Source organism: Phalangium opilio, unplaced genomic scaffold (genome assembly GCF_054372755.1).
Source record: "Phalangium opilio isolate 3A_F unplaced genomic scaffold, DU_Popi_V2 ptg000101l_1, whole genome shotgun sequence".
NCBI classification, from domain to species: Eukaryota; Metazoa; Arthropoda; class Arachnida; order Opiliones; family Phalangiidae; genus Phalangium; species Phalangium opilio.
Window position 1 is genome coordinate 9,527,568 of NW_028324204.1, and position 18,310 is coordinate 9,545,877.

Consider the following 18,310-nt stretch of genomic DNA (forward strand, 5'->3'; position numbering starts at 1 on the left):
GTGTTGTGAGGTCTCAGATGTAACGTAAAAAGTCAAAGTTTTTTCCACAACACCTGACGAACATTTAATTTTTGGGCTTCCGTGGCGCAATGATTAGCGCGTTCAGCTGTTAATCGAAAGGTTGAAGGTTCGAGCCCACCCGGGAGAGGTGTTGTGGGGTCTCAGATGTAGCGTAAAAAGTCAAAACTTTTCCACAATACGTGACAACCATTTAATTTCTGAGCTTCCGTGGCTCAATGGTTAGCGCGTTCGGCTGTTAACCAATAGGTTGGTGGTTCGAGCCCATCCGGGAGCGGTGTTGTGAGGTCTCAGATGTGACGTAAAAAGTCAAGATTTTTACACAATACCTGACGAGCATTTAATTTTTGGGCTTCCGTGGCGCAATGGTTAGCGCGTTCAGCTGTTAACCAATAGGTTGGTGGTTTGAGCCCACCCGGGAGCGGTGTTGTGGGATCTCAAATGTAACGTAGAAAACCAAAGTTTTTCCACAATACCTGACGACCATTTAGTTTTTGGGCTTCCGTGGCGCAATGGTTAGCGCGTTCGGTTGTTAACCAATAGGTTGGTGGTTCGAGCCCTCCCGGGAGGGGTGATGTGGGATCTCAAATGTAACGTAAAAAGCCAAAGTTTTTCCGCAATACCTGACGACCATTTATTTTTTGGGCTTTCTTGGCGCAATGGTTAGCGCGTTCGGCTGTTAACCGAAAGGTTGGTGGTTCGAGCCCAACCGGGAGAGGTGTTGTAGGGTCTCAGATGTTACGTAATAAGTCATAACTTATCCACAATACCTGACAACCATTTAATTTCTGAGCTTCCGTGGCTCAATGGTTAGCGCGTTGGGCTGTTAACCAATAGGTTGGTGGTTCGAGCCCATCCGGGAGCGGTGTTGTGAGGTCTCAGATGTAACGTAAAAAGTCAAGGTTTTTTCCACAACACCTGACGAACATTTAATTTTTGGGCTTCCGTGGCGCAATGATTAGCGCGTTCAGCTGTTAATCGAAAGGTTGAAGGTTGAGCCCACCCGGGAAAGGTGTTGTGGGGTCTCAGATGTAGCGTAAAAAGTCAAAACTTTTCCACAATACGTTACAACCATTTAATTTCTGAGCTTGCGTGGCTCAATGGTTAGCGCGTTCGGCTGTTAACCAATAGGTTGGTGGTTCGAGCCCACCCGGGAGCGGTGTTGTGGGATCTCAAATGTAACGTAGAAAACCAAAGTTTTTCCACAATACCTGACGACCATTTAGTTTTTGGGCTTCCGTGGCGCAATGGTTAGCGCGTTCGGTTGTTAACCAATAGGTTGGTGGTTCAAGCCCACCCGGGAGGGGTGATGTGGGATCTCAAATGTAACGTAGAAAGCCAATGTTTTTCCACAATACCTGACGACCATTTAGTTTTTGGGCTTCCGTGGCGCAATGGATAGCGCGTTCGGCTGTAAACCAATAAGTTGGTGGTTCGAGCACACCCGGGAGCGGTGATGTGAGGTCTCAGATGTAACGTAAAATTTCAGATTTTTTCCACAATACCTGACGAACATTTAATTTTTGGGCTTCCGAGGCGCAATGATTAGCGCGTTCAGCTGTTAATCGAAAGGTTGAAGGTTCGAGCCCACCCGGGAGAGGTGTTGTGGGGTCTCAGATGTAGCGTAAAAAGTCAAAACTTTTCCACAATACGTGACAACCATTTAATTTCTGAGCTTCCGTGGCTCAATGGTTAGCGCGTTCGGCTGTTAACCAATAGGTTGGTGGTTCGAGCCCATCCGGAAGCGGTGTTGTGAGGTCTCAGATGTGACGTAAAAAGTCAAGGTTTTTACACAATACCTGACGAGCATTTAAGTTATGGGCTTCCGTGGCGCAATGGTTAGTGCGTTTAGCTGTTAACCAATAGGTTGGTGGTTCGAGCCCACCCGGGAGCGGTGTTGTGGGATCTCAAATGTAACGTAGAAAACCAAAGTTTTTCCACAATACCTGACGACCATTTAGTTTTTGGGCTTCCGTGGCGCAATGGTTAGCGCGTTCGGCTGTTAACCAATAGGTTGGTGGTTCGAGCCCACCCGGGAGCGGTGATGTGGGGTCTCAAATGTAACGTAGAAAGCCAAAGTTTTTCCACAATACCTGACGACCATTTATTTTTTGGGCTTCCTTGGCGCAATGGTTAGCGCGTACAGCTGTTAATCGAAAGGTTGAAGGTTCGAGCCCACCCGGGAGAGGTGTTGTGGGGTCTCAGATGTTGCGTAAAAAGTCAAAACTTTTCCACAATACGTGACAACCATTTAATTTCTGAGCTTCCGTGGCTCAATGGTTAGCGCGTTCGGCTGTTAACCGATAGGTTGGTGGTTCGAGCCCATCCGGGAGCGGTGTTGTGACGTCTCAGATGTGACGTAAAAAGTCAAGGTTTTTCCACAATACCTGAAGACCATTTAATTTTTGGGCTTCCGTGGCGCAATGGTTAGCGCGTTGGGCTGTTAACCAATAGGTTGGTGGTTCGAGCCCACCCGGGCGCGGTGTTGTGGTATCTCAAACGTAACGTAGAAAGCCAAAGTTTTTTCACAACACCTGACGAACATTTAATTTTTGGGCTTCCGTGGCGCAATGATTAGCGCGTTCAGCTGTTAATCGAAAGGTTGCAGGTTCAAGCCCACCAAGGAGAGGTGTTGTGGGGTCTCAGATGTAGCGAAAAAAGTCAAAACTTTTCCACAATACGTGACAACCATTTAATTTCTGAGCTTCCGTGGCTCAATGGTTAGCGCGTTCGGCTGTTAACCAATAGGTTGGTGGTTCGGGCCCATCCGGGAGCGGTGTTGTGAGGTCTCAGATGTGACGTAAAAAGTCAAGGTTTTTACACAATACCTGACGAGCATTTAATGTTTGGGCTTCCGTGGCGCAATGGTTAGCGCGTTCAGCTGTTAACCAATAGGTTGGTGGTTTGAGCCCACCCGGGAGCGGTGTTGTGGGATCTCAAATGTAACGTAGAAAACCAAAGTTTTTCCACATACCTGACGACCATTTAGTTTTTGGGCTTCCGTGGCGCAATGGTTAGCGCGTTCGGTTGTTAACCAATAGGTTGGTGGTTCGAGCCCACCCGGGAGGGTGATGTGGAATCTCAAATGTAACGTAGAAAGCCAAAGTTTTTCCACAATACCTGAAGACCATTTAATTTTTGGGCTTCCGTGGCGCAATGGTTAGCGCGTTGGGCTGTTAACCAATAGGTTGGTGGTTCGAGCCCATCCGGGAGCGGTGTTGTGAGGTCTCAGATGTAACGTAAAAAGTCAAAGTTTTTTCCACAACACCTGACGAACATTTAATTCTTGGGCTTCCGTGGCGCAATGATTAGCGCGTTCAGCTGTTAATCGAAAGGTTGAAGGTTCGAGCCCACCCGGGAGAGGTGTTGTGGGGTCTCAGATGTAGCGTAAAAAGTCAAAACTTTTCCACAATACGTGACAACCATTTAATTTCTGAGCTTCCGTGGCTCAATGGTTAGCGCGTTCGGCTGTTAACCAATAGGTTGGTGGTTCGAGCCCATCCGGGAGCGGTGTTGTGAGGTCTCAGATGTGACGTAAAAAGTCAAGATTTTTACACAATACCTGACGAGCATTTAATTTTTGGGCTTCCTTGCGCAATGATTAGCGCGTTCAGCTGTTATTCGAAAGGTTGAAGGTTCGAGCCCACCCGGGAGAGGTGTTGTGGGGTCTCAGATGTAGCGTAAAAAGTCAAAACTTTTCCACAATACGTGACAACCATTTAATTTCTGAGCTTCCGTGGCTCAATGGTTAGCGCGTTCGGCTGTTAACCAATAGGTTGGTGGTTCGAGCCCATCCGGGAAAGGTGTTGTGAGGTCTCAGATGTGACGTAAAAAATCAAGGTTTTTACACAATACCTGACGAGCATTTAACTTTTGGGCTTCCGTGGCTCAATGGTTAGCGCGTTCGGCTGTTAACCAATAGGTTGGTGGTTCGAGCCCATCCGGGAGCGGTGTTGTGACGTCTCAGATGTGACGTAAAAAGTCAAGGTTTTTTCCACAACACCTGACGACCATTTAATTTTTGGGCTTCCGTGGCGCAATGGTTAGCGCGTTCGGCTGTTAACCAATAGGTTGTTGGTTCGAGCCCATCCGGGAGCGGTGTTGTGAGGTCTCAGATGTAACGTAAAATGTCAGAGTTTTTCCACAACACCTGACGAACATTTAATTTTTGGGCTTCCGTGGCGCAATGATTAGCGCGTACAGCTGTTAATCGAAAGGTTGAAGGTTCGAGCCCACCCGGGAGAGGTGTTGTTGGGTCTCAGATGTTGCGTAAAAAGTCAAAACCTTTCCACAATACGTGACAACCATTTAATTTCTGAGCTTCCGTGGCTCAATGGTTAGCGCGTTCGGCTGTTAACCAATAGGTTGGTGGTTCGAGCCCATCCGGGAGCGGTGTTGTGACGTCTCAGATGTGACGTAAAAAGTCAAGGTTTTTTCCACAACACCTGACGACCATTTAATTTTTGGGCTTCCGTGGCGCAATGGTTAGCGCGTTCGGCTGTTAACCAATAGGTTGGTGGTTCGAGCCCCTCCGGGAGCGGTGTTGTGAGGTCTCAGATGTAACGTAAAATGTCAGAGTTTTTCCACAATACGTGACAACCATTTAATTTCTGAGCTTCCGTGGCTCAATGGTTAGCGCGTTCGGCTGTTAACCAATAGGTTGGTGGCTCGAGCTCATCCGGGAGCGGTGTTGTGAGGTCTCAGATGCGACGTAAAAAGTCAAGGTTTTTACACAATACCTGACGAGCATTTAATTTTTGGGCTTCCGTGGCGCAATGGTTAGCGCGTACAGCTGTTAATCGAAAGGTTGAAGGTTCGAGCCCACCCGGGAGAGGTGTTGTGGGGTCTCAGATGTTGCGTAAAAAGTCAAAACTTTTCCACAATACGTGACAACCATTTAATTTCTGAGCTTCCGTGGCTCAATGGTTAGCGCGTTCGGCTGTTAAGGTGCATTTTCATGCTCGCTAGTAGCGGGTAAAACACCCCAAAAATCCGCTACACGCACAAGCTTGTGTCGTTTTCATGCGCGATCAAGCCGAAATTAACCGCGGATATCGCCGAGATTAAGCGGGTTTTCAAATTCCGCGCCGATCAATTTGAAATAGATATTTTCCGCTTCCGCTATTCGAATAAGCTTAAGCTCAATATCACGTGACTTTTTTTGTCGAATCAGAGAGACTTTCAAACGTACGATTCTTTTGGGGCGGGAAAACTTTGTTGTCTGTTGTAAACTTGGCGCTCTTCTCACAATTTTTAGTAATTTATATTTAAAATGCCAAGAAATTTAAATGAATTGTTAAAAAAACAAAGAGAAGAGAAACGGCGTTTAGAAACAGAGAAAAAAGAGAAATTGATAGATGCGGTGAGGAAACAGGAGGCAATTTGGGATAGACGACTGGATTCACATAGGCTTCGTGATGTTCTTGATGGAGCTTGGAATGAAGTTTCAATAGAAACTGGACTACCAAGTACAATAAACTGTTTTTGATATTATGGCAAAGTTTTATAATTGTTTCAATTAAATAGAGGAAGAATGTAAAAAGTGCTGGAAAGGCCTTGTAGACAATTTTCGAAACATATTCCACAGTGCAACGGTGAAGAAAAGTGGTGCTGCATATGACGAAGGCACTGAATTTGGAAAAATTAAATGGACTTTCTTCAAGTCAATGCTCTTTCTGAGAGACATTGTTGCTAGAAGAGAGTAAGTGCTACTTACTAAGTTTTTGACACACAAATTATGAACAAGTAATATATTTTAGAACAAGCACCAACTACAATCCTACCGATGAAGACTCTGGAACCGTTGATGTATATGACTTACATTCCTCTAAATAATTTTAATTATATTAAGAGTTTTATAACAATTTAGGTGATTGAATTAGCTGATGGGCGTGAATTTGAGGTGGAAGAAGTCCTTCAAACTACTGACGCGAATGAAGGGGCTTCAAAAACTAGTTGCGCTTTTGATAATGATGTAGTGGATATCAATGAAGTTACCCTTAATGAATTTAATGAAACTCCAGTTAATTGCCAAGCCTCAACTAAGTCATTTCGGGAAAATAAAAGAGCAGGCTATGCAGGGCAGGATACCCCCAATAAGAAGAAAAAGCAAGCAGAAAAGGGAGACATTAATGCACCAATAATTAGACAGTTGAATTCGTTGAATAGGTTAAAATTCATTTCAATAACATAGAATTTCTGCAAGTGCATGGAGGAAATTACAATGGGGGAGAATAGACAAGACTAGCTCTAGGTGGCTTTTGATTCAGGGAAAAATTTTGTTGTTCTCAGCCTGATAAAATGTAAACCTGGCAGCTCCCTCGAATGTTTACGAAGATATTTACTCTTCCACTAGTGGGTGAAAGCACTGCCGGATAGGTAGAAAAAGGGTGCCCTTTTTATCTGTCCTATTTTTCCTCCATGGCATTGCATGGATATGTAGGCTTATATATACACAGTATACTTAAAATACAGAGTGGTTTCAATGTCTTTGAATACTATTTAAATATCTTATTTTATTTAGAGAAATAGCTTTACTTGCGGCTGCTGATAAACCCGATCAGTGCAGTGTTTTTGGAGAGTATGTTGCTACCTTAATGCGTAAAATACCTGAAGCTCGACAAATTGAAACACAAATGAAAATAATTAAAACCATATCTGATATGACCCGAGAAGATGACTAGAAAAGTACAATTATTAAAACTAGTTGGATGAATTTCAAAAAAAGCATTTAATAAACATGTTTAACAATATATTTGATTGATAACTTGGTATAAATAATTATGAATTAGTTTCACTGGAAATAATTACAATGGCGGTACTAGTCCAGGAATGTTCCATTGCCACCATACTTGGCCTTTATCATAGAAATACTCAGCGAACTTTGTTCTAATTTCAGTCGCGTGTATTGAATAGTTTCTTGCTGCTGTAGCTTCGCAGTTTCGTATTCCAGATGCTGGATTTGCATCTTTTTCCCCACGCCATAAGCCCTCTTTTAGTTGACCGGAAGAATTGAAATGGTCACCAAAATCTAACGGGCAATATACTTTGTCACTGTCTTTATCTTTAGATTCTTCTTGGAGAAGAAAATTATGCAGAGCAACTGCGGCTTTTACTACACTATCTGCATTTTCAGGCTTCATAGCAATTGGTGATGTGAAAACTCGCCATCGAGCGACCAGAATGCCAAAACAATTTTCACTACACCTTCTTTTGCATCATTAAAAAGACCAAATTAACTCTCTGAAGGATGTAAACAAAGTTCATGATCAACATACCTTGCTCTACTCAGTCTGTAGTTATAAATGCGTCTCATGTTAGTTAAATTTGCACCAGGGAAGGGTCTCATAAATGATGGCAAAAGCTGGAAGGCTTCATCTCCCACTAAAACGTGAGGTACAATGATGCCAGTACCAGGTAGTTTAGCGGGGGCTGGGAAATCAACCTTTCCATTTTGAACATCTTTTCCAAATGCCGAAGATTTAAAAATACCACCATCAGAACTGGATCCAAATCCCCCAACATCAACGGTTATAAATTTGTAATTCGCATCCACTACTGCCATAAGGACAATAGAATTGGTGGACTATTTTTTAAAAAAAATATATACATATATATATATTAAAATTCCGTTGCTACGGGACTTGCCCTTCAAGAAATTTTCCCATTTAGTAATTACTTTGTAATTATGGTAAACAGAACCAGTTTTTTTGGGCTTCAAAATTAGGACATGTTTTCCATCTACTGCACCAACGCACATAGGATGATTCCACTTCTCACGATAATCTCTTTCAGTTTTCTCCCATGTTGACTTGGTTGGCGTCTTCAAAACGAATATTAATTATCTTAAGTTAACTGTTTTAAAAATGTAATCTTACTGGAACATATATCGGATTCAGTGTTTCCCAAATAGCTTTACATGTTTGCTTTATAATGTTTGATGCGGTTGTTATGCCAACACGAAAGGCATAAGCCATGCTAGGCAAATTATGTCCTGTTGCGAGATATCTAAAGATAAGAAATATTCGGTTTTAAAAGAATAGTTCATTCAAAACCATGATTTCACACCAATACCGGAGTGTCAGGGCCAAACGTAGTTCTGGACAAATAATGTCATTCCTTCCAAATGAGTGTGTTAATAATTTTGGTCGTATCAATGACAAAAGCAAATCAAACTTCGTTGGTGACATTCTCGTGAAGTTCCGAAAATATTCGTGGTCATGTTTACGCATAGCTTTCAACTTTAAAATATTAGGACATGATTTGAACATGAAGTATCCGTCTCGTTATTAATAATTTATACATTTAATCCAACCACGGTCAACAATTTCGATTTATATTACTATGTATGTTCACCGATATTTGAATGACCAAGGCTTAATGAAAAACTACCCACCAATGTATCATAATGTCCTTCCGTTTTCCTATTTCTCCAAATTGGATGTACCCACCAACGTTTCTTTGAATATTTTCGTTTTATGTTCCGATTTAAAATCAGCAATGCCATTAATAACAATTTCTTTCTTAAATTCAAATGAAGAAGACGCCTACGTTTACTACCCAGTGCCACCGCCATTTTTAAATAGACAGTCACTTAAAATTTTGAGTGCTTCTCCGCGCCATCTGTCTGCTGTGTCAGCAAACATGAAATTCAAACCGAGCCTAGCGGAAGCGGAAACTTAAATATTTTAGCTTAAAAAAAACCCGCGTAATTTAAACGCTCACGCTAAATCTATCCGCTACTAGCGAGCATGAAAATGCACCTTTAACCGATAGGTTGGTGGTTCGAGCCCATCCGGGAGCGGTGTTGTGACGTCTCAGATGTGACGTAAAAAGTCAAGGTTTTTCCACAATACCTGAAGACCATTTAATTTTTGGGCTTCCGTGGCGCAATGGTTAGCGCGTTGGGCTGTTAACCAATAGGTTGGTGGTTCGAGCCCACCCGGGCGCGGTGTTGTGGTATCTCAAACGTAACGTAGAAAGCCAAAGTTTTTTCACAACACCTGACGAACATTTAATTTTTGGGCTTCCGTGGCGCAATGATTAGCGCGTTCAGCTGTTAATCGAAAGGTTGCAGGTTCGAGCCCACCAAGGAGAGGTGTTGTGGGGTCTCAGATGTAGCGAAAAAAGTCAAAACTTTTCCACAATACGTGACAACCATTTAATTTCTGAGCTTCCGTGGCTCAATGGTTAGCGCGTTCGGCTGTTAACCAATAGGTTGGTGGTTCGGGCCCATCCGGGAGCGGTGTTGTGAGGTCTCAGATGTGACGTAAAAAGTCAAGGTTTTTACACAATACCTGACGAGCATTTAATGTTTGGGCTTCCGTGGCGCAACGGTTAGCGCGTTCAGCTGTTAACCAATAGGTTGGTGGTTTGAGCCCACCCGGGAGCGGTGTTGTGGGATCTCAAATGTAACGTAGAAAACCAAAGTTTTTCCACATACCTGACGACCATTTAGTTTTTGGGCTTCCGTGGCGCAATGGTTAGCGCGTTCGGTTGTTAACCAATAGGTTGGTGGTTCGAGCCCACCCGGGAGGGTGATGTGGAATCTCAAATGTAACGTAGAAAGCCAAAGTTTTTCCACAATACCTGAAGACCATTTAATTTTTGGGCTTCCGTGGCGCAATGGTTAGCGCGTTGGGCTGTTAACCAATAGGTTGGTGGTTCGAGCCCATCCGGGAGCGGTGTTGTGAGGTCTCAGATGTAACGTAAAAAGTCAAAGTTTTTTCCACAACACCTGACGAACATTTAATTCTTGGGCTTCCGTGGCGCAATGATTAGCGCGTTCAGCTGTTAATCGAAAGGTTGAAGGTTCGAGCCCACCCGGGAGAGGTGTTGTGGGGTCTCAGATGTAGCGTAAAAAGTCAAAACTTTTCCACAATACGTGACAACCATTTAATTTCTGAGCTTCCGTGGCTCAATGGTTAGCGCGTTCGGCTGTTAACCAATAGGTTGGTGGTTCGAGCCCATCCGGGAGCGGTGTTGTGAGGTCTCAGATGTGACGTAAAAAGTCAAGATTTTTACACAATACCTGACGAGCATTTAATTTTTGGGCTTCCTTGCGCAATGATTAGCGCGTTCAGCTGTTATTCGAAAGGTTGAAGGTTCGAGCCCACCCGGGAGAGGTGTTGTGGGGTCTCAGATGTAGCGTAAAAAGTCAAAACTTTTCCACAATACGTGACAACCATTTAATTTCTGAGCTTCCGTGGCTCAATGGTTAGCGCGTTCGGCTGTTAACCAATAGGTTGGTGGTTCGAGCCCATCCGGGAAAGGTGTTGTGAGGTCTCAGATGTGACGTAAAAAATCAAGGTTTTTACACAATACCTGACGAGCATTTAACTTTTGGGCTTCCGTGGCTCAATGGTTAGCGCGTTCGGCTGTTAACCAATAGGTTGGTGGTTCGAGCCCATCCGGGAGCGGTGTTGTGACGTCTCAGATGTGACGTAAAAAGTCAAGGTTTTTTCCACAACACCTGACGACCATTTAATTTTTGGGCTTCCGTGGCGCAATGGTTAGCGCGTTCGGCTGTTAACCAATAGGTTGTTGGTTCGAGCCCATCCGGGAGCGGTGTTGTGAGGTCTCAGATGTAACGTAAAATGTCAGAGTTTTTCCACAACACCTGACGAACATTTAATTTTTGGGCTTCCGTGGCGCAATGATTAGCGCGTACAGCTGTTAATCGAAAGGTTGAAGGTTCGAGCCCACCCGGGAGAGGTGTTGTTGGGTCTCAGATGTTGCGTAAAAAGTCAAAACCTTTCCACAATACGTGACAACCATTTAATTTCTGAGCTTCCGTGGCTCAATGGTTAGCGCGTTCGGCTGTTAACCAATAGGTTGGTGGTTCGAGCCCATCCGGGAGCGGTGTTGTGACGTCTCAGATGTGACGTAAAAAGTCAAGGTTTTTTCCACAACACCTGACGACCATTTAATTTTTGGGCTTCCGTGGCGCAATGGTTAGCGCGTTCGGCTGTTAACCAATAGGTTGGTGGTTCGAGCCCCTCCGGGAGCGGTGTTGTGAGGTCTCAGATGTAACGTAAAATGTCAGAGTTTTTCCACAATACGTGACAACCATTTAATTTCTGAGCTTCCGTGGCTCAATGGTTAGCGCGTTCGGCTGTTAACCAATAGGTTGGTGGCTCGAGCTCATCCGGGAGCGGTGTTGTGAGGTCTCAGATGCGACGTAAAAAGTCAAGGTTTTTCCACAATACCTGACGAACATTTAATTTTTGGGCTTCCTTGGCGCAATGGTTAGCGCGTTCGGCTGTTAACCGAAAGGTTGGTGGTTCGAGCACAACCGGGAGAGGTGTTGTAGGGTCTCAGATGTAACGTAATAAGTCATAACTTATCCACAATACCTGACAACCATTTAATTTCTGAGCTTCCGTGGCTCAATGGTTAGCGCGTTCGGCTGTTCACCAATAGGTTGGTGGTTCGAGCCCATCCGGGAGCGGTGTTGTGAGGTCTCAGATGTAACGTAAAAAGTCAAAGTTTTTTCCACAACACCTGACGAACATTTAATTTTTGGGCTTCCGTGGCGCAATGATTAGCGCGTTCAGCTGTTAATCGAAAGGTTGAAGGTTCGAGCCCACCCGGGAGAGGTGTTGTGGGGTCTCAGATGTTGCGTAAAAAGTCAAAACTTTTCCACAATACGTGACAACCATTTAATTTCTGAGCTTCCGTGGCTCAATGGTTAGCGCGTTCGGCTGTTAACCAATAGGTTGGTGGTTCGAGCCCATCCGGGAGCGGTGTTGTGAGGTCTCAGATGTGACGTAAAAAGTCAAGATTTTTACACAATACCTGACGAGCATTTAATTTTTGGGCTTCCGTGGCGCAATGATTAGCGCGTTCAGCTGTTATTCGAAAGGTTGAAGGTTCGAGCCCACCCGGGAGAGGTGTTGTGGGGTCTCAGATGTAGCGTAAAAAGTCAAAACTTTTCCACAATACGTGACAACCATTTAATTTCTGAGCTTCCGTGGCTCAATGGTTAGCGCGTTCGGCTGTTAACCAATAGGTTGGTGGTTCGAGCCCATCCGGGAAAGGTGTTGTGAGGTCTCAGATGTGACGTAAAAAATCAAGGTTTTTACACAATACCTGACGAGCATTTAACTTTTGGGCTTCCGTGGCTCAATGGTTAGCGCGTTCGGCTGTTAACCAATAGGTTGGTGGTTCGAGCCCATCCGGGAGCGGTGTTGTGACGTCTCAGATGTGACGTAAAAAGTCAAGGTTTTTTCCACAACACCTGACGACCATTTAATTTTTGGGCTTCCGTGGCGCAATGGTTAGCGCGTTCGGCTGTTAACCAATAGGTTGTTGGTTCGAGCCCATCCGGGAGCGGTGTTGTGAGGTCTCAGATGTAACGTAAAATGTCAGAGTTTTTCCACAACACCTGACGAACATTTAATTTTTGGGCTTCCGTGGCGCAATGATTAGCGCGTACAGCTGTTAATCGAAAGGTTGAAGGTTCGAGCCCACCCGGGAGAGGTGTTGTGGGGTCTCAGATGTTGCGTAAAAAGTCAAAACCTTTCCACAATACGTGACAACCATTTAATTTCTGAGCTTCCGTGGCTCAATGGTTAGCGCGTTCGGCTGTTAACCAATAGGTTGGTGGTTCGAGCCCATCCGGGAGCGGTGTTGTGACGTCTCAGATGTGACGTAAAAAGTCAAGGTTTTTTCCACAACACCTGACGACCATTTAATTTTTGGGCTTCCGTGGCGCAATGGTTAGCGCGTTCGGCTGTTAACCAATAGGTTGGTGGTTCGAGCCCCTCCGGGAGCGGTGTTGTGAGGTCTCAGATGTAACGTAAAATGTCAGAGTTTTTCCACAATACCTGACGAACATTTAATTTTTGAGCTTCCGTGGCGCAATGATTAGCGCGTTCAGCTGTTAATCGAAAGGTTGAAGGTTCGAGCCCACCCGGGAGAGGTGTTGTGGGGTCTCAGATGTAGCGTAAAAAGTCAAAACTTTTCCACAATACGTGACAACCATTTAATTTCTGAGCTTCCGTGGCTCAATGGTTAGCGCGTTCGGCTGTTAACCAATAGGTTGGTGGCTCGAGCTCATCCGGGAGCGGTGTTGTGAGGTCTCAGATGTGACGTAAAAAGTCAAGGTTTTTCCACAATACCTGACGAACATTTAATTTTTGGGCTTCCTTGGCGCAATGGTTAGCGCGTTCGGCTGTTAACCGAAAGGTTGGTGGTTCGAGCACAACCGGGAGAGGTGTTGTAGGGTCTCAGATGTAACGTAATAAGTCATAACTTATCCACAATACCTGACAACCATTTAATTTCTGAGCTTCCGTGGCTCAATGGTTAGCGCGTTCGGCTGTTCACCAATAGGTTGGTGGTTCGAGCCCATCCGGGAGCGGTGTTGTGAGGTCTCAGATGTAACGTAAAATGTCAGAGTTTTTCCACAACACCTGACGAACATTTAATTTTTGGGCTTCCGTGGCGCAATGATTAGCGCGTACAGCTGTTAATCGAAAGGTTGAAGGTTCGAGCCCACCCGGGAGAGGTGTTGTGGGGTCTCAGATGTTGCGTAAAAAGTCAAAACTTTTCCACAATACGTGACAACCATTTAATTTCTGAGCTTCCGTGGCTCAATGGTTAGCGCGTTCGGCTGTTAACCGATAGGTTGGTGGTTCGAGCCCATCCGGGAGCGGTGTTGTGACGTCTCAGATGTGACGTAAAAAGTCAAGGTTTTTCCACAATACCTGAAGACCATTTAATTTTTGGGCTTCCGTGGCGCAATGGTTAGCGCGTTGGGCTGTTAACCAATAGGTTGGTGGTTCGAGCCCATCCGGGAGCGGTGTTGTGAGGTCTCAGATGTAACGTAAAAAGTCAAAGATTTTTACACAATACCTGACGAGCATTTAATTTTTGGGCTTCCGTGGCGCAATGATTAGCGCGTTCAGCTGTTAATCGAAAGGTTGAAGGTTCGAGCCCACCCGGGAGAGGTGTTGTGGGGTCTCAGATGTAGCGTAAAAAGTCAAAACTTTTCCACAATACGTGACAACCATTTAATTTCTGAGCTTCCGTGGCTCAATGGTTAGCGCGTTCGGCTGTTAACCAATAGGTTGGTGGTTCGAGCCCATCCGGGAAAGGTGTTGTGAGGTCTCAGATGTGACGTAAAAAGTCAAGGTTTTTACACAATACCTGACGAGCATTTAACTTTTGGGCTTCCGTGGCTCAATGGTTAGCGCGTTCGGCTGTTAACCAATAGGTTGGTGGTTCGAGCCCATCCGGGAGCGGTGTTGTGACGTCTCAGATGTGACGTAAAAAGTCAAGGTTTCTTCCACAACACCTGACGACCATTTAATTTTTGGGCTTCCGTGGCGCAATGGTTAGCGCGTTCGGCTGTTAACCAATAGGTTGGTGGTTCGAGCCCCTCCGGGAGCGGTGTTGTGAGGTCTCAGATGTAACGTAAAATGTCAGAGTTTTTCCACAATACCTGACGAACATTTAATTTTTGAGCTTCCGTGGCGCACTGATTAGCGCGTTCAGCTGTTAATCGAAAGGTTGAAGGTTCGAGCCCACCCGGGAGAGGTGTTGTGGGGTCTCAGATGTAGCGTAAAAAGTCAAAACTTTTCCACAATACGTGACAACCATTTAATTTCTGAGCTTCCGTGGCTCAATGGTTAGCGCGTTCGGCTGTTAACCAATAGGTTGGTGGCTCGAGCTCATCCGGGAGCGGTGTTGTGAGGTCTCAGATGTGACGTAAAAAGTCAAGGTTTTTCCACAATACCTGACGAACATTTAATTTTTGGGCTTCCTTGGCGCAATGGTTAGCGCGTTCGGCTGTTAACCGAAAGGTTGGTGGTTCGAGCACAACCGGGAGAGGTGTTGTAGGGTCTCAGATGTAACGTAATAAGTCACAACTTATCCACAATACCTGACAACCATTTAATTTCTGAGCTTCCGTGGCTCAATGGTTAGCGCGTTCGGCTGTTCACCAATAGGTTGGTGGTTCGAGCCCATCCGGGAGCGGTGTTGTGAGGTCTCAGATGTAACGTAAAATGTCAGAGTTTTTCCACAACACCTGACGAACATTTAATTTTTGGGCTTCCGTGGCGCAATGATTAGCGCGTACAGCTGTTAATCGAAAGGTTGAAGGTTCGAGCCCACCCGGGAGAGGTGTTGTGGGGTCTCAGATGTTGCGTAAAAAGTCAAAACTTTTCCACGATACGTGACAACCATTTAATTTCTGAGCTTCCGTGGCTCAATGGTTAGCGCGTTCGGCTGTTAACCGATAGGTTGGTGGTTCGAGCCCATCCGGGAGCGGTGTTGTGACGTCTCAGATGTGACGTAAAAAGTCAAGGTTTTTCCACAATACCTGAAGACCATTTAATTTTTGGGCTTCCGTGGCGCAATGGTTAGCGCGTTGGGCTGTTAACCAATAGGTTGGTGGTTCGAGCCCATCCGGGAGCGGTGTTGTGAGGTCTCAGATGTAACGTAAAAAGTCAAAGATTTTTAAACAATACCTGACGAGCATTTAATTTTTGGGCTTCCGTGGCGCAATGATTAGCGCGTTCAGCTGTTAATCGAAAGGTTGAAGGTTCGAGCCCACCCGGGAGAGGTGTTGTGGGGTCTCAGATGTAGCGTAAAAAGTCAAAACTTTTCCACAATACGTGACAACCATTTAATTTCTGAGCTTCCGTGGCTCAATGGTTAGCGCGTTCGGCTGTTAACCAATAGGTTGGTGGTTCGAGCCCATCCGGGAAACGTGTTGTGAGGTCTCAGATGTGACGTAAAAAGTCAAGGTTTTTACACAATACCTGACGAGCATTTAACTTTTGGGCTTCCGTGGCTCAATGGTTAGCGCGTTCGGCTGTTAACCAATAGGTTGGTGGTTCGAGCCCATCCGGGAGCGGTGTTGTGACGTCTCAGATGTAACGTAAAATGTCAGAGTTTTTCCACAATACCTGACGAACATTTAATTTTTGAGCTTCCGTGGCGCAATGATTAGCGCGTTCAGCTGTTAATCGAAAGGTTGAAGGTTCGAGCCCACCCGGGAGAGGTGTTGTGGGGTCTCAGATGTAGCGTAAAAAGTCAAAACTTTTCCACAATACGTGACAACCATTTAATTTCTGAGCTTCCGTGGCTCAATGGTTAGCGCGTTCGGCTGTTAACCAATAGGTTGGTGGCTCGAGCTCATCCGGGAGCGGTGTTGTGAGGTCTCAGATGTGACGTAAAAAGTCAAGGTTTTTCCACAATACCTGACGAACATTTAATTTTTGGGCTTCCTTGGCGCAATGGTTAGCGCGTTCGGCTGTTAACCGAAAGGTTGGTGGTTCGAGCACAACCGGGAGAGGTGTTGTAGGGTCTCAGATGTAACGTAATAAGTCACAACTTATCCACAATACCTGACAACCATTTAATTTCTGAGCTTCCGTGGCTCAATGGTTAGCGCGTTCGGCTGTTCACCAATAGGTTGGTGGTTCGAGCCCATCCGGGAGCGGTGTTGTGAGGTCTCAGATGTAACGTAAAATGTCAGAGTTTTTCCACAACACCTGACGAACATTTAATTTTTGGGCTTCCGTGGCGCAATGATTAGCGCGTACAGCTGTTAATCGAAAGGTTGAAGGTTCGAGCCCACCCGGGAGAGGTGTTGTGGGGTCTCAGATGTTGCGTAAAAAGTCAAAACTTTTCCACGATACGTGACAACCATTTAATTTCTGAGCTTCCGTGGCTCAATGGTTAGCGCGTTCGGCTGTTAACCGATAGGTTGGTGGTTCGAGCCCATCCGGGAGCGGTGTTGTGACGTCTCAGATGTGACGTAAAAAGTCAAGGTTTTTCCACAATACCTGAAGACCATTTAATTTTTGGGCTTCCGTGGCGCAATGGTTAGCGCGTTGGGCTGTTAACCAATAGGTTGGTGGTTCGAGCCCATCCGGGAGCGGTGTTGTGAGGTCTCAGATGTAACGTAAAAAGTCAAAGATTTTTAAACAATACCTGACGAGCATTTAATTTTTGGGCTTCCGTGGCGCAATGATTAGCGCGTTCAGCTGTTAATCGAAAGGTTGAAGGTTCGAGCCCACCCGGGAGAGGTGTTGTGGGGTCTCAGATGTAGCGTAAAAAGTCAAAACTTTTCCACAATACGTGACAACCATTTAATTTCTGAGCTTCCGTGGCTCAATGGTTAGCGCGTTCGGCTGTTAACCAATAGGTTGGTGGTTCGAGCCCATCCGGGAAACGTGTTGTGAGGTCTCAGATGTGACGTAAAAAGTCAAGGTTTTTACACAATACCTGACGAGCATTTAACTTTTGGGCTTCCGTGGCTCAATGGTTAGCGCGTTCGGCTGTTAACCAATAGGTTGGTGGTTCGAGCCCATCCGGGAGCGGTGTTGTGACGTCTCAGATGTAACGTAAAATGTCAGAGTTTTTCCACAATACCTGACGAACATTTAATTTTTGAGCTTCCGTGGCGCAATGATTAGCGCGTTCAGCTGTTAATCGAAAGGTTGAAGGTTCGAGCCCACCCGGGAGAGGTGTTGTGGGGTCTCAGATGTAGCGTAAAAAGTCAAAACTTTTCCACAATACGTGACAACCATTTAATTTCTGAGCTTCCGTGGCTCAATGGTTAGCGCGTTCGGCTGTTAACCAATAGGTTGGTGGCTCGAGCTCATCCGGGAGCGGTGTTGTGAGGTCTCAGATGTGACGTAAAAAGTCAAGGTTTTTCCACAATACCTGACGAACATTTAATTTTTGGGCTTCCTTGGCGCAATGGTTAGCGCGTTCGGCTGTTAACCGAAAGGTTGGTGGTTCGAGCACAACCGGGAGAGGTGTTGTAGGGTCTCAGATGTAACGTAATAAGTCACAACTTATCCACAATACCTGACAACCATTTAATTTCTGAGCTTCCGTGGCTCAATGGTTAGCGCGTTCGGCTGTTCACCAATAGGTTGGTGGTTCGAGCCCATCCGGGAGCGGTGTTGTGAGGTCTCAGATGTAACGTAAAATGTCAGAGTTTTTCCACAACACCTGACGAACATTTAATTTTTGGGCTTCCGTGGCGCAATGATTAGCGCGTACAGCTTTTAATCGAAAGGTTGAAGGTTCGAGCCCACCCGGGAGAGGTGTTGTGGGGTCTCAGATGTTGCGTAAAAAGTCAAAACTTTTCCACAATACGTGACAACCATTTAATTTCTGAGCTTCCGTGGCTCAATGGTTAGCGCGTTCGGCTGTTAACCGATAGGTTGGTGGTTCGAGCCCATCCGGGAGCGGTGTTGTGACGTCTCAGATGTGACGTAAAAAGTCAAGGTTTTTCCACAATACCTGAAGACCATTTAATTTTTGG

The 18,310-nt window shown here is 45.4% G+C and overlaps 1 protein-coding gene across 1 annotated transcript; it reads left to right on the forward strand.

Moving 5' to 3' along the window:
• Nucleotides 1-5,043: 5,043 nt before the first annotated feature.
• Nucleotides 5,044-6,769, forward strand: LOC149631497 (uncharacterized). Its single transcript, XM_089851192.1, has 5 exons — nucleotides 5,044-5,486; nucleotides 5,545-5,719; nucleotides 5,778-5,826; nucleotides 5,888-6,186; nucleotides 6,542-6,769. Exons 1-5 carry the CDS (start codon nucleotides 5,291-5,293, stop codon nucleotides 6,699-6,701), a joined length of 879 nt encoding a protein of 292 aa, XP_089707318.1. The 5' UTR covers nucleotides 5,044-5,290; the 3' UTR covers nucleotides 6,702-6,769.
• The last annotated feature ends 11,541 nt before the right edge of the window (nucleotides 6,770-18,310 follow it).

Excerpts from the sequence above, each read along its gene's own strand:
- LOC149631497 (XM_089851192.1), top strand. The coding sequence starts at position 5,291 with ATGCCAAGAAATTTAAATGAATTGTTAAAAAAACAAAGAGAAGAGAAA. Across the intron at positions 5,827-5,887 it reads AAGACTCTGGAACCGTTGAT|GTGATTGAATTAGCTGATGG; the intron begins GTATATGACTTA and ends ATAACAATTTAG. Across the intron at positions 6,187-6,541 it reads CAGTTGAATTCGTTGAATAG|AGAAATAGCTTTACTTGCGG; the intron begins GTTAAAATTCAT and ends TATTTTATTTAG.